The following is a 16690-nucleotide window of genomic DNA, read 5'->3' on the forward strand; positions in this document are numbered from 1 at the left end:
TCGGGTATTATTACCATTTTTAATTATAGCCATTGTAATAGATGTGTAGTGATAGCTACCTGTTTTTTTTTTGTTTTTTTTTTCCTCATTTTTGGCCGCATTTGGAAGTTCTTGGGCCAGGGGATCAAATCTGAGCTGCATCTGCAGCCTATGCCAGTTTTGGCAATGCCAGATCTTTAACCTGCTGCACCACAGGCGGAACTCCATCTTTGCGTTTTTAATGCCAGCTCCTGCCACTGAGCCCAGTCTGTACAGAATGGTTAAAGCCCCAGCCCTTACATTTTCTTACTGGCTTCCACAGATCTGAACCTTGGACGGTACTCCTTGTGTATAACTAACCTCCAGTTCGTTGCTTTTGAAGCTTCTCTTGAAGAACTGATACAGTGCTGTTTTCTTTTTCCCCAAAGCCCATACATCTCTTTAATCTATTTATTTGGCCGAGCATGAGGGATGGATTGAACCTGAACCACAGCAGTGACAATGCCAAATCCTTAACCACTAGGCCACCAGGGAACTCCTGCTGCTGTTTCTCAAGGGAATGCATGGTCTTTGCTAGAGAAAGCTGTAACGAGAGAATGAAGGGAGGGAAAGTGCCTTAAGTTGGAATCAGCACTGATTAAAAAACATCATTTGAGGAGTTCCCGTTGTGGCTCAGTGGGTCAAGAACCTGGCTAGCGTCCATTTGATCCCTGGTCTTGCTCAATGGGTTAAGGATCCGACATTGCCATGAGTTGTGATGTAGGTCGCAGATGTGGCTTGGATCCTGCATTGCTGTGGCTCTGGTGTATAGGCTGGCAGCTGCAGCTCCAATTTGCCCCCTAGCCTGGGAACTTCCATAGGCCACAGGTGCGGCCCTAAAAAAACCCCCAAAACATCGTTTGAGAAATACCCCAAAACTGAGGTTCTGATCACCAGCCTGGCCCAGGTTGCTTAGAAATGGTACCTTGAGAGTTCCTGTTGTGGCTCAGCAGGTTAAGAACCTAGCTAGTATCCATAAGGACGCGGGTTTGATCCTGGCCTTGCTCAGTGGGTTAAGGATCCGGCATTGCCATAAGCTGTGGCATAGGTTTCAGATGTGGCTTGGATCTGACGTGGCTGTGGTGTAGGCCAGGGGCTATGGCTCCGACTTAACTCCTAGCCTGAGAATTTCCATATGCCATGGGTGTGGCTGTAAAAAGACACACGCGCGCGCACACACACGCAAAGAGAAATGGTACCTTATACATGTTCCTGTTTGAAAGAAGTGGCTATTACTCTTACGGGAATGAAAAACTGGAGCTCTGGTTGGTTACACTGATCTCCATTGTCTTACTATCACTGGTTTGTAGCAAACTTATAGGCAAAGCCATCATTTTTATTTAGGCGGGCTGCAATGCTCATTTTCAGACAGCTGGCGACTTGTTGGTGACCAGTGGTTTCTAATGACAGTTATTCTTGTAAATAGAAGTAACTAAGGTAGTTCCCTGATGGCCTAGTGTTGTCAGTACTGTGGCTTTGGGTTCAATCCCTGGCCTGGCCTGAGAACTTCCACTATGTCATGGGGACAATCAAAAAAAAAAAAAAAAAAAGTATGTAAATGTACAATGATAATCCCACTGAGGACAAAATACAGAACCAGGAATGATAGCTTCTCTTTTCTCATTCTGTTTACCTCATGTTCCAGATACAAATATGCAATCTGCTTGCTCTCAGTGAACTGGTTTTTGAACCAAATATGCATATCCAGAATTTGCGATAAAACAGGTATCCATGGATAGCATAAATGGAAGGCCACTTTTACGGTCTTAGGTTAAAAGACAATTGCTAAAGTTTCCCAAATGTCTGTCAGAAGTTACCATCTATTACGCTCTCCCTCACTGTAAGCCACATCAGAGCATGTAGTCAGGAAGTTTGAAGGTGGCATTTGATTCCTTACGAGGATGTGCAAACTCCAGACTCTAAAGAGAAAATAAGCAAAGACATTTTATCAGCTTGTGACATACCAGCGGATACATGAATATTCAGGTTTCCACACTACTGTATAATGCTGCATTTCTTGATTTTATTTGAAACAATGCATATTTTTAGCATTTTTATGGTAGGATTTTACACTTGTCATTTACACAAATTACAAGGTTCTGCTTCAAGTCTTTAAAAAATTTTTAAAAATTCAGCCCATGTGCAGCACAAGAATATGCAAAACTACTTTACATTATACACACTTTTTATCAAAGGAGATACAAAATTCTGGCTTGTAGTTTTAGACAAATACAAGAAGCTTCAAACTAGACACAAAGGGTTAACATTAATTCTCAAATATAAGTCTGCACTTTGTGTTGTATTTCTCTGAGATGTGACTATCAAATTCTTAAGGGATTTTAATTTTCCTTTTTCAAAGGAAAAAAAGACAAGTTTCCCTTAAACAAGTCCCTCTCCATCAGCTCTTTTCTATCATCCTGCTCTCCCCTTCCCTTAGTGCCAGACACTTGCTTCATATTGAAAAATCAGGAGCGGGCCATTCACACATGTATGTGGACCAGACCCTTTTAGCTTACTCCTCTGCTGCAAAAATCTGAGCGGCCATAACTGCTGCGAATGGTCTGCTACATTAATGTCTTCACACTAGGTCATCTAGTCAGCTGTGATGCTGAGCACTTAGTCAAAAAGAGATGAGAGAGAGAGGAGGTCCCTACCAGTGTGCTTTTTATTGGTGGCAAATTAGTGGCCTTACGAATCAAGTTGTCTGATGCTAAGAGAACTTCAAAATCTAAATATAGAACATGTCCACTGATTGCTTGAGGGACTTCTCTGATGTTTATGCATAGATATTCTTTTTCAGCATGTTGGAGGCAATACTTTATACTTTCCTTCTAAAGGGTTATGAAGAGGCAATAAGGAAAAGGGGGCTTTTGCTGCCCTTTTAAAAGATACTGTTTTCTATCACTGGTTTCCACTGTTCCTTAACCATCATCCAATACCTATGTGTGTGTATATGCATATTTCAAAGAATTACCCATCTTTCACTCACTCATTGTACAGCCAACTCTTGATTATCTATGAGAACATAAGTGACATTCACTACCGGCAAATTTCACATTTAACAGCATGATCCCTTTTTGACACAGCTCACATTCACTTTGTTTTACATCCCATGTCAACTACAGCCTGTCAGGACCAAGTTTTTACACAAATGTTTATGTCCTCAAACCCATGCTAGTGTGTGCAAGGACACTGAGCACGTTCAGAGAGACAGGGCTTCGGGGAAGGGCTTGGTGTGGAGAAGGGGGCAGGTGGTGACTCTGGGTGTGAGAAAGGACCCATCTCAAGTTCCTCCTGAATTAGCTCTTACGGTATGCCTTCATTATTTTAATTTTATGATTACTGCAAAATCTAAAACCTGAGGCACAGTCACTATTTAATATAGATAATGGAGAGTTGACTATAATCATGCTTTGTTTATGACTTTAGCCCTTTCACATAAAAAGTTTCACAACATATGATAAAAAGATTAAAAAAGACTGCCATATGACATCTAGAAGCATTTATTTTATGCAAAAACTTAAATATGAATACGTGTACACAAAAAGTGCACACGTTACCTATGCTGAACAATGCCAAGAAATAATATACTGATGCAACAGTTATCTTCTAAAATAAACATAAAAATGGAGCCCAGACTGGCAGACAAAAGCGAAACACTTATTTCCCAACAGCACAATGCTGAAAATTGATAGCAATCCTAAACACTTCCCACTTTCCTTACAAAGCTGCCAAAAGTCCAACTATTTAAAAAAATTGACTTTTTTACATCAATAATAAAAATCTGGTGACAAACATTATGAAACCAAATGCTGGACAGTCTTTACTCCTTTAAGATTCCAAATATTCCAACATAATCACAGGAGTAAAAACTATTTTTAAAGTGATATGCTTTATGAAACAAACAACAATATGTACATTTATTGAAAATTATATTAAACTAAAATGGGGAAATCAAAATATGGAGTGATATGAAATCAATAATAATTTTAATTATTTTCTCACTCTGATAAAAATCAGAAAGCAACATTTATAAAATTGCCACCACATCACTTTTCATAGCAGGGAACTGAAATCTGTACATCTCATTTTGCAGAAAAGTAGGCAGGCAGAAAGAATTATACATAAAAGTTTCCAAAAGGAAAAACAAAGAAATATTTAATCTGATCTCTCTTCTTCTAAAAAATTAATTCAGTAGACTTCTATTTTTTTTCTTGTGTAACACGGGAAATTCCTGGCTCTAAAACTGATGAATTTTCATTGTCAGTGTAAGGACATCCTGTTACTTTCTTTAAAATAAAGACTGCAGCATGGAAATTAATGGTGTATTATGACGTTAAACTCCAGATACGCAGGAACTGGAACCAAGTGTTAAGCAATTTGCTTAATTATTGACTTTTCATAAGAAAAGTCTGGGGAGGGGGGTAAAATAGAGTTGCTTTTAGCTTCTCTCTCTCAAGAGTTTCTGCTGTACATTTCCATCAAAGGATTTGTGGTCATGTGAAAAAAGGAAGTAATAGCTTTTTTCAGTTTTCAAGGCAGAAAGTGTGTTCTGAAGTTAACTTCATTTTCTGTTCAGGATCATTTTGAATCCAAGTTTTTGCAGACGCTAGATCCTGCTTCTGTTTGGCCTTCATTTTCTCCCTTTGCAACTGAATCTTCTTTTTACCTTAGGGATAAGAGTAGAAGAAAGAGCAGTGTTAGAAAATAGGTAAACAGGAAAACAAACCAAACCCAAATTATTCCATTTCTATAGTTATCTAAAATCTGAAAATATTTTTTTTCATTTTTCATCCAATACTTTACTTTAGAAATCTTTCACTAAACTATATTAAAAAATACAAGGGGGAAAAAAAAAAAAAAAAAAGGAGTGCCCATCGTGGCACAGCAGAAATGAATCCAACTAGAATTATCTGTAGGAGTTCCCATCGTGGCTCTGTGGTTAATGAATCCAACTAGGAACCATGAAATTGAGGGTTTGATCCCTGGCCTTGCTCAGTGGGTTGAGGATCGGGTGTTGCCATAAGCTGTGGTGTAGGTCGCAGACGTGGCTCAGATCTGGAGTGGCTGTGGCAGAGGCCAGCAGCTGTAGCTCCAATTGGACCCCTAGACTGGGAACCTCCATATGCTGCGGGGTGCAGCCCTAAAAAGGAAAAACAAAAAAAACCAAAAAACCAAGAAGTTTTTATTTTCAACCATTAAATGCTGCTACCCAATGCCAAATGCACTTATTACAACAATACTGAAAGCTATTCCAAGTAACTGTAATTTTTAAATTAATACTTTCAAAATGATATAGTAGAAAAATTATTATACATTATGGTAAAATGAATTTAAAAGCAGCAGAAAGTTCTGTTCTTTAGTATACTAAAAAGGAGGGAAATTTACCTTAACTCTGTTAAGAGGTTAATTAGAGTCTCTGGAGGCATGAAGGACTAGGCTGTGGTCTTTCTCTTCTCCCCTCATCTACTGCCCTTTGGGAGGAGGGAAAAACTGAGCATGCTGGGCTTTGGTCTTGTCTAGATTTGTATTCTTGCCTCTAAAAAGTGCTCAGATTGCCTAAGGTTGTTCAATTTTGGGGTGAGGCATGAGTTTAACCTGGCCTATGTCATTCCACATTTTTAATCAGCCATATCAGTTTTAAGACTGAGTCTCCTTTTCAGTAATTCCAAACTTGAGAAAGATAGGGGCCTGTTTACTTATATCCCCAAACCCCAACATTACATAGACATTTTAAAAAACAATGCTAACAAAAAAGCTAGGTGATTAAGATTACTACAGAGACGAATTAATTTGTTATATTAAACAAATTTAACAAAATGATATTAAAGAATCCTCTAAAGGTTGCCTGCTGCACCTTTGGGAAGTTTCCCCTTACTAGCTCCGAGTCCTCAGTATCTTCCTGGCTGCTTGCACAGATATTTAAACAATCCAGATCCTTGGAGAAGTCCCTGGATTTGACTCTATATCCCAAAGTGAATCGCCATCACTTCCAAGCAAACTAGCTTCTGAGAAATTTCCTATTATTTTGATAAAAATTCACTTGTTACTGAAGAATATTCAAATCAAATGAATGTACGGTTGTTTATAAGGAAAGGCACTGCGGATACTTTAAGATATGAACCCATGTGATGTGACAAAACTTTCTCAATAAACAAGTGAGCACAGGAAATCAGGAAATTCTTTGTTTAAAGAGAAATTTCAAGATTCTCGAATGTTCCCATACTAAGCATGCAAAGCAAAACATATTAATCCAAGGATAGGAAAACTATACTGTTACTCTACAGATAATTCCTTTTTTGTGTGTGTTTTTTTGCCATTTCTAGGGCCTCTCCCACAGCATATGGAGGTCCCCAGGCTAGGAGTCAAATCAGAGTCGTAGCCGCCGGCCTACACCAGAGCCACAGCAACACGGGATCCGAGCCGCATCTGCAACCTACACCACAGCTCATGGCAATGCCGGATCCTTAACCCATTGAGCAAGGCCAGGGATAGAACCTGCAACCTCATGGTTCCTAGTCGGATTCGTTAACCACCGCGCCACGACGGGAACTCCTCAAAACACATTTTCAAGGCAAAATGTTTCCAATTGTTTGTCATTTGGATGGTAATGCAAAAGTAAAGGATAAACAAGTGAACTAAACAACTGAAATGACGAACCCTCCATTCCAAACTCAGAAAGCCAACATTAAGTGTCTAGTTGTTGAGATCCTATTTCCTGACTACAGTATATAATAGCTGATTTTTATAAATCTACAGTGTAAATTCAAGGAATTTTCTCAAAAGAAATAACAATTACAGTGCAGCCCAAAATACAAACAAGAACATTTAATGGAACATGAACACACACACATACAAAACACAAAACAGCTGATGGAATATGTTTACTGCAAAAATCCAAAGGGATCAAAAATTCTACAGTTAAAAGTTTTTAAGTTAAAAACTTCCAAGGAGTTCCTGTTGTGGCTCAGTGGAAAGGAATCTGATTAGTATCCATGAGGATGCAGGTTTGATCCCTGGCCTCACTCAGTAGGTTAAGGATCTGGCGTTGCCGTGAATTGTGGTGTGGGTTGCAGACATGGTTCGTATCCTTCTACTGCTGTGGCTGTGGTGTAGGCCAGCAGCTGAAGCTCCACTTCGACCCCTAGTCTGGGAACTTCCACATGGGGGGAAATGGCCCTAAAAAGCAAAACCGAAACCAAAAAAAAAAAAAAGCCCAGAAAAAAAAAAAACCTATGAAGAATAATGCAGGTAAAGGAACAGACTGATGAGGTAGCATCTGGAGTTAGAAAGCAGGGCCACAGAGAAGAACAAGCAAGGGTGCTGGACCTTATTCCTCAAAGGCTTATTCAAGCTTGATTCTAAAGTTGTGCCTGGGGAGACAGGATTAAGATGGCAGAATAGAAGGACTGGAGCTCAACTTCTCTCCTAAAAACAACAAAATTCACAACTAAAGACTAAGCACTCTTCACCCAAATGGACCGGAAATCTTAAAAAAAGATATCCTACTCCAGAAGAAAAAGAGGAGGCCACATCAAGAGGTACGAGGGGCGATTTTGCGATATAAGCAACCCCATACCTCCAGGGCGGGAAGCTCCACAAACTGAAAACTAACTGGTTCACAGAGACTCACCTAGAGGAATGAGAATTCTGAGCCCCACATCAAACTCCCACGTGTGGGGACCTGGCACTGGGAGAAAGAGCCCCTGGAGCATCTGTCATTGAAGGCCAGTGGGGCTTGTGTGCAGGAGCTCCACGGGAAAAGGAGACCCTATTCTTAAAAGGCACACACAGACTTTCATGTGCACTGGGTCCCAGGGCAGAGTGAGGTCTCCATCGGAATCTGGGTCAGACCTGACTGCAGTTCTTGGAGGACATCCTGGGAAAACAGGGGTGAATGTGGCTTGTTGTGAGGGAAGGACATTGAAGGCAAAGCTCTTGGGAATATTCAGCAGCTGCCTTTCTCTGGAGGGGGCCATTTTGGGAAAATCTGGCCTCACCCATCAGTCAGTCGGCTGAGAAGCCCCAGGGCAAACAACAATCCGGTGGGATCACAGCCCCGCCCCTCAGTAAACAGGCTGCCTAAAGACCCCTCAGGCACACAGCCACCTCTAATTCCATCCAGAGACTAAGCCCCACCCACCAGAGGGATTAGAATCAGCTCCACCTACCAGTGGGCAGCCATCAGCCCCTCCCATCAGGAAGCCTACACCAAGCCCCCCCATACCAACTTCAGCCACAGGGGGTCAGACGCCAGAAGTAAGAGAGGCTACAGCTCTATTATCTATAAAAAGGTCACCACACCAAAAACCTATAAAAATGAAAAGACAGAGAACTGTAACTCAGATGAGGGAGAAAGGAAAAACCCCAGAAAATCAGCTAAGCGAGGAAGAGATTCTCAGCCTCCAGGAAAAAGACTTTAGACTGTTGATGCTGAAGATGATGCAAGACATTGGAAATAAACTGGAGGCAAAGATGGATAACTTACAGGAAACACTGCCCAAAGAGATACAAGATATAAAACTTAAACAAGAAGAGATGCAAAATACAATAACTGAAATAAAGGCTTATTCAAACTTAAAATCCAGGGAGCTCCCTTGTGGCCTATGGGTTAAAGATTCAGTGTTGTCACTTCTGTGGCTCAGGTTAGATCCCTAGCACAGGAAACTTCCACATGTCATAGGTACAGTCACACACACAACCAACGAACCAACCAACCAAAAAAAAAAAAAAAAACCCAAACCCAAAACCAAAAACAAGCTTAAAATCCAGGGGTAAACTACTTTAGTGCAGTGATCTAGATCCAGATCTGGTTCCACAGTATAGGGACCTTAGGCTACAGGCTTCAGGGTGCCAGAGCAATGAGCAAGCTGATCCTATCACTCTGGGTTCATTCTTAGGTCAGAAATGCAATGTTTGATGGCTCTCAAACTGTAATAATAACCTCAACAGGATGATTCAAGCTGTTATATTAGTTCCGTATTCAGAGTTGTTCAATCATACAGCTTTAACCTGTACCTGATCCATCAGGTCTCAGGAAAATACAGGCTGTGACAAGTCAAATCAATCACAGGTAATACCTGAGGTTAATGAGCAGTACATTTAGAATCTGGCAGGAAGGTAAAAGCTATAAAGTTTCAAATGAAATAAAAACAAAGCTGGCATTTTTAGAATTTTGACCATTCAGTGTTTTCTCATCAAGCTGAAGAATAGTTAGAACATCAGCTGAGTCACAAACCAGGAAGTTTTGTCTTAGTGTATTTACCTGATCACTTGGTGCTTACTACACATTAAAACATCTCCTTTTATACATTAAGATGAAAAACAAATAACAGAGTCCTGAATGTTCATAGCTTACAGAAGAAACATAACTGTAGCTGCCAATGATACCCAGCTCACAGTATAGTGAGGGGGTTAATAAGGGACACAGCTGGATTCAAAGCCCTGCTCTGTGGAACACTGGCCTGAGGAAATGATCTTTTCAGGCCTAACCTCATCTCTAACACAGGGTTGTACTTGCTTCATTATGATTGTTGGCAAGGCAAATGAATATACAACAACTTTTCCCTGTTAGCACTATTATTTCTACCAATATATATGCCAAGCACCAGGCCAAATATCCCACACATTCTTCTAATATTCAGTACAGTCTTAGCATTAGGTGCTTCATTTAAATGTGACACTTTTGGGAGTTCCCACTGTGGCTCAGCAGGTTAAGAATCCGACGAGTATCCATGAGGATGCAGAGTTGATCCCTGGCCTTGCTCAGTGAGTTAAGGATCCGGCATTGCCACGAGCTGTGCCACAGGTCCCAGATGTTGCTTGGATCTACTTTTGCTATGGCTGTGGTGTAGGTCGGCAGCTACAGCTTTCATTCGACCCCTAGCCTGGGAACTTCCATATGCCACAGGTGCGGCCCTAAAAAGAAATGATTCAATAAATAAATAAGTGTGCCACCTGATCTCTGTCTTGGTTTTTTCCTTCTCCGAAGCCAAAATGTAAGGGCTTTTGTTTGTATGAATTCTGAAACAGGTTAAAATACTACAGTTGTTCTGTTTGGTTTAATGTATTATTTTAAATAAACTTCCTATGCAATAATTATAAAAAATTAACTATATGCAAATATTTTCCACTTTATGGAAACTATCTCATATATAAAACTACATTAGCTATTTAAAATATAAAAATAAGGGGCAGGATCAAGATGGCAAAGGAGTAAGACAGTGCTCACCTCCCACAAACACATCAAAACACAAAACAACACAAACCATTTATACATAGAATGATTTGCACAGAACATCTACTGGCAGAACACCTCAAACTTCCCAAAAGGGCAAGATACCCTCCACTGGGCAAAACAAAAGGAAAGAGGGAGAGAGAAAAGAAAAAAGGGCAATCAGGACAGGACGAGCACTCTGGAGAGAGTCGTGAAAGAGGAAAGGAATCCACACCCTGAGAGCCAAGACAGAGGGGCAGCCTCAAAGCCTCAGAGAAGAGTGCAGCAGCTGGACTGAGGAGGGCAAAGCAGAGAGAGCCACACAGACCACTGCTATCACTACACCAGGCACCAAAGCCCGAGACACTCGGGCAGGGGATGGGCCTTGAGACTTGGCCGTGGAGGTCGGTTCTGGGGAGAGGACTGGGGGACTCTGGGGAAACCCTCTGAGGGGGCCTGGGAGTGTTGTACCACAGCTGAAGGAGCAGAGGAGGAAGCCTGGGCCCACCATTGGAACATCTTTCTCTGTGCATGCAAGGGCTCTGAGGTGTTGGGATGCCTCTTGTGAGGGCTATGGGCTGGTGCAAATTGCCATAGCCATTTCAGACTCCTGAGGTGGGCTCAGACCACATAAGGGTCCCAAGAACAGACACGGCCTGCAGCCCCAGTCACCTCAAGGGTTGCCACCATGGAGGGCTCTGCAACTGAGGTCCATCTATTGCCCTCACCTCACTAGGAACACACATGCCCTGCTGGTACCACTGCCAAAAGGCTCTGGGCACCATCCTCATCTCCCTGAGGGTCACTGCCATTGCCCAGGGCCCTGCAACCAGGAGCAGCCTGAGCCCCTTACCTCCCTGTGGGCCTGGTAACCTGGCACTGACTACAGGCGCTGTGCATTCCCCCCATCTCCCTGGAAGCGTGTGCAGGTCGTACACCAGCACACCCTCTATTAAGGGGATAAAGGCCTGCACACACTGAGGAAAGAGCAAGCATCCAAACCAAAAGCAAACCACATGCCAAAAAAAAAGGTAAGCCCTTACAAGCTACCCAGGGCCATATAAATAACCCTCCAAGACTATAGCAGATTATTGTTTTCCATAAACTCACAGAGTAAGAAAAATGTAAGCAGAATGAAGAAGGACAGGAACTACCCCCAGGTAAAAAAAATATGAGAATTCCCTTGAAGGAGCAAACAATCAAACAGACCTATGCAATCTAACAGACACCAAGTTCAAAAAGGAGGTAATAAAAATACTGAAGGAATTAAGAATGGATATCAACAGTAATTCAGATTACTTTAAAAAGGAAGTAGAAAGTATAAGGAGGAGCCAAGAAAAATTAGAAAATTCCTTTGCAGAGATGAAAGCTGAGTTTAAGGGCATTAAACAAACAAAATGAATAATGCAGAGGAATAAGTAAGTGACTTGGAAGACAGAATAATGGAAATCACCCAATCAGGACAGCAGACAGAGAAGCAAATTAAAAAAAAGAAATAAAACAATATGAGATCCATGGGATAATATAAAGCATGCCACTCTTTGCATAATAGGGATTCCAGAAGAAGAAAAAGAAAAGGGGATTGAAAATATATTTGGAGAAATTATGATGGAAAACTTTACAAATCTAAAGAAGGAAACAGATATTCAGATACAGGAAGCACAGAAGGTCCCGAACAAGTTGAACCTAAACAGACCTTCACCAAGACATACAATAAAAATGGCAAAAGAGGAGTTCCCGTCATGGCTCAACAATTAACAAACCTGAATAGCATCCATGAAGATGTGGGTTTGCTCCCTGGTCTCAGTGGGCTGGGGATCTGGCATTGCCATGAGCTGTGGTGTAGGTTGCAAACGTGGCTCGGATCCTGCATTGCTGTGGCTGTGGCGTAGGCCAGTGGCTACAGCTCAGATTCAACCCCTAGCCTGGGAACCTCCATATGCCACAGGTGCAGCCCTAAAAAGACAAAAAAAAAAAAAAAAAAAAAAAAGGCAAAAGATAGAGGATTCTAAAGGCAGCAAGAGAAAAATAGTTAATTATAAGGGAACCCATATAAGACTATCAGCTGATTTCTCTAAAGTAACACTATAGGCCAAAAGAGAATAGCAAGATATACTAAAAGTCCTAAAAGGGAAAAATTTGCAACATAGAATACTCTATCCAGTAAGATTATCATGTAAAATAGAAGGAGAAATAAAGAATTTCTCAGACAAACAAAAACGAAAAGAATACAGCAATACTGAACCCATTCTAAAAGAAATATTGAAAGGTCTTCTCTAAATAGGAAAGAAAATATAGGATGGAGGAAATCACAATTGGAAAGTAATCACTAAAATAAGCCAGCATATAGTTGAAAAAGAAAAAAAAAAAAACCTGTTTGTGAAAGCAATGATAAACACAAGGAACAGCAAAAGGATAAACATGAAGATGTAAAAAAGAACAGCAAAGTCATAAATGTGGGGAAGAAGAGTAAGAAAATCTAGACACTTTTTTTAAGAATGTGTTTGAACCTGTATGACTCAGTCTGGAGCAAGCACATCTAGGGAAGGGGTTAACATGCTTAAACAACAGAGCAATCACAAATCAATACCAAACAATAATTCATAAAAATCAGTAAGAGGAAGACAAAAGCATAAAATAAAATCATCCAACCAAAAAAAGAAAAAGGAGAAACAGAATCAGCTGGAAACAGTTTAAAATGGCAATAAGTACATATTTATCAATAATTATTTTAAATGTCAATGGACTGAATGTTCCAATCAAAAGACAGAGAGTGGCAGTCTGGATAAAAAAACAAGAACCTACAATATGCTGCCTAAAAGAAACACCCACTTTAGGGCAAAGGACACACAGATTGAAAGTGAGGGGATGGAAAAAGATACTTGAGGAGAATGGAAATGTTAGAAAAGCGGGAGTCGGAATACTCATAGAGACAAAAAGACTTTAAAACAAAGGCCATAAAGGAAAAGAAGGACAATATTTAATGATAAAAGGATCAATTCAAGAAGAGTAGATTACACTCATCAATACGTATGTCCCTAATATAGAAGCACCCAAATACATACAACAAAAAAATTAAAGGAGAAACTGACGGGAATACAGTAATAGTAGGAGACTTTAACACCTCACTCATTATCAATGGACAGATTCTCTAGCTAGAAAATCAGTAAGGCAACAGAGATCTTAAATGACAAAATAGAACAGTTAGACAACTGATATTTTTAGGACATCACATTCAAAAAAACCCAATATACATTCCAAGTGTACATGGAACCTTCGCTCTAGGACTGATCACATACTGCAGCACAAAACTAATTAACCTCAACAAATTTAAGAGCATAGACATTATTTCAAGCATCTTCTCTGGCCACAATGTCATGAAACTAGAAATCAACCACAGGAAAAGTGGGAAAAAACTGACTACATGGAGACTAAACTAAAAAACCAATAGGTCTGGCACAACACTGTCAATTAACTATAATAAAAATGAAAAGTAAAATAAAAATAAAAGGAAGCACCCCCCAAAGCCCCCCAAAAACAAAACCCCAAAATAACCCCCAATGGGTCAATGAGGAAATCAAAAAGGAAATTAAAAAAATACCTTGAACAAATGACAATGAAAAATACAACCATACAAAATATATGGGATTCCACAAAAACAGTTCTTAAAAGCAAGTTCATAGCCATACAGGTCTTCCTCAAAAAAGAAGAAAAACCTCAAATTAAGACAACGTAAACTACCACCTAAAAGAATTAGATCAGAGGGGAGATCAATCAAATAGAGATTCCAAAAAAAAAAAGGAAAAAACATCAATAAAACAATAAGCTGATTCTTTGAAAGGGTAAATAAAATTTAAAAACCTAAGGCTAGACAAACCAACAAGAAGAGAGAAAACCCAAATAAAATAAGAAAAAGGAGAAATCTCAACTGATATTGCAGAAATACAAAAAAACCATAAAAGGGAGTTCCCATTGTGGCTTAGAGATAACGAACCCAGCTAGTATCTATGAGTATGTGGGTTTGATCCCTGACCGTGCTCAGTGGGTTAAGGATCTGGTGTTGCTGTAAGCTGTGGTGTAGGTCACAGATGAGGCTTGGATCCTGCGTTGCTGTGGCTGTTGTGTAGCCTGGGAACTGTAGCTCCAATTTTGACCCCAAGCCTGGGAACTTCTATATATGCCACAGGTACAGCCCTAAAAAGCAAAAAAGAAAAGAAAGGAAAAAACTGTAAGAATACTATGAACAATTATACACCAACAAATCTGACAACTTAAAAGAAACGGACGAACTTTCAAGAAGCAGATAATTTGAATAGAATGATCACCAGAAATGAAATGCAATATGTAATAAAAACACTCCCTACAGACAACAGTCCAGGACCAGATGGTGTCACTCACAGACAAATTCTACCAAACCATACAAAGAAGTTAGGTCCATCCTTCTTAACTTTTCCAAAAGATTGAAGAAGAAACACTGCCAAAGACATTCTATGAAGCCACCATCACCCTAATACCAAAACCAATGACACTACCAAAAAAGAAAATTATGGGCCCATATCTTTGATGAATATAGATGCAAAAATTTTCAACAAAATTTTAGCCAATTGAATCCAACAACATATAAAAAAGATCACGCACACAACCAAGTGGGATTCATCCCAAGTTCACAAGGATGGTTCAACATATGCAAATCAATCAACATCATACTCCACATTAACAAAAGTAGTCAAAACCCGTATGATCATCTCAAGAGATGTAGAAAAAGCATTTGACAATATTCAGCATCCATTCATGATAAAAAATCCTACCAAAGTGGGTATAGAGGGAACATATCTCAACATAATTAAACCCATTTATGACAAATCCACAGCCTATGATACTCCATGGAGAAAAGCTGAAAGCCTCCTGCTAAAATCTGGAACAAGACAAGGATGCCCACTCTTACCACTTTTTTTCAACATACTATTGAAAGTCCTAGCCACAACAATCAGACAAACAAAAGAAATAGAAGGAATCTAAACTGGAAGAGAGGAGGTAAAACTGTCACTATATGCAGATAACATGATACTATCTATAGAAAACCCTAAGGACTCCACACAAAAACTACCTGAACTGATCAACAGATTCAGCAAAGTAGCAGGGTACAAGATTAATATTCAGAAATCATTTGCATTTCTGTATACTAAAATGAAATATTAGAAAGGAATATAAAAAATACCTTTTAAAAATCACATCCCCAAAAATTAAATACCTAAGAACAAACTTGACCAAGGAGATGAAAGACTCATAAGCTGAGAACTACAAAAGATTAATCAAAGAAATTAAAGAGGATTCAAAGAAATGGAAAGATATTCCACGCTCCTGGACTGGAAAAATTAATATTGTTAAAATAGCCATACCACTCAAAGAAATCTACAGATTTAATGCAATCCCTATCAAATTATCCAGGACATTTTTCACAGAACTAGAAAAAATAATCCAAAAATTTATATGGAAAAGACCCAGAATTGCCAAAGCAATTCTGAGGGGAAAAAAACAGAGCAGAAGGCATAACTCTCCCAGACTACAGACAATATTACAAAGCTACAGTAATCAAGACATTGTGGTGCTGATACAAAACAGATACATGGATCAATAGAACAGAATAAAAAGCCCACAAATAAACCCAGACACCTATGGTCAATTAATCTTCGACAAAGGAGGCAAGAATATAAAATGGGAAAAATCTCTTCAGCAAGTGGTGCTAGGAAAACTGGACATGTAAATCAATGACACTAGAACACACCCTCACACCATGCACAAAAATAAACTCAAAATGGCTTGAAGACTTAAATGTAAGGCAAGACACCATAAAACTCCTAGAAAAGAACACAGGCAAAACATTCTTTGATATCAACCACACAAATGTTTTCTTAGGTCAATCTCCCAAAGCAATAGAGACAAAACCAAAAATAAACAAATGTGACCTAATCAAACTTATAAGCCTTTGCACAGCAAAGGAAACCACTGAAAACAAAGCAAAACAAAACAATAACAAAAAACAACAAAAAGACAACCTATGGAAAGGGAAAAATTGTTGCAATTGATGCAACTGAGGGCCTAATCTCCAAAATACACAAACAAATCATTCAACTCAACAACAAAAAACAAACAGCCCAATTGAAAAATGGGCAGAAGACCTATGTTAAAAAAGACATACAGATAGGTAAAAAACACATGAAAAGATGCTCAGCATCATTAATTATTAGAGAAATGCAAATCAACACTACAATGAGGTACCATCTTCATACCAGTCAGAATGGTCATCATTAATAAGTCTACAGATACCAAATGCTGGAAAGAGTAGAGAGCAAAGGGAACCCTCCTACATAGTTGGTGAGAATGTAAACTGGTACAGACACTATGGAAAACAGTATGGATGTTCCTAATAAAACTAAATATAGAAATACCATATGA

The 16690-nt window shown here is 39.5% G+C and overlaps 1 protein-coding gene across 3 annotated transcripts in view; it reads right to left on the reverse strand.

Annotated features, from left to right (window-relative positions):
* Positions 1–2021: 2021 nt before the first annotated feature.
* Positions 2022–16690, reverse strand: part of PDS5A (PDS5 cohesin associated factor A) — a 147751-nt gene continuing 133082 nt past the window's right edge. For all 3 annotated transcript variants that reach the window (XM_047751682.1, XM_047751685.1, XM_047751683.1), the window contains exon 33: positions 2022–4687. In XM_047751682.1, coding sequence (XP_047607638.1) covers positions 4684–4687 — 4 coding nt within the window. In that variant the 3' untranslated portion in view covers positions 2022–4683. The remainder of the gene's footprint in view (positions 4688–16690) is intronic.

This window comes from Phacochoerus africanus, chromosome 10 (genome assembly GCF_016906955.1).
Source record: "Phacochoerus africanus isolate WHEZ1 chromosome 10, ROS_Pafr_v1, whole genome shotgun sequence".
In the NCBI taxonomy this organism is placed as follows: Eukaryota; Metazoa; Chordata; class Mammalia; order Artiodactyla; family Suidae; genus Phacochoerus; species Phacochoerus africanus.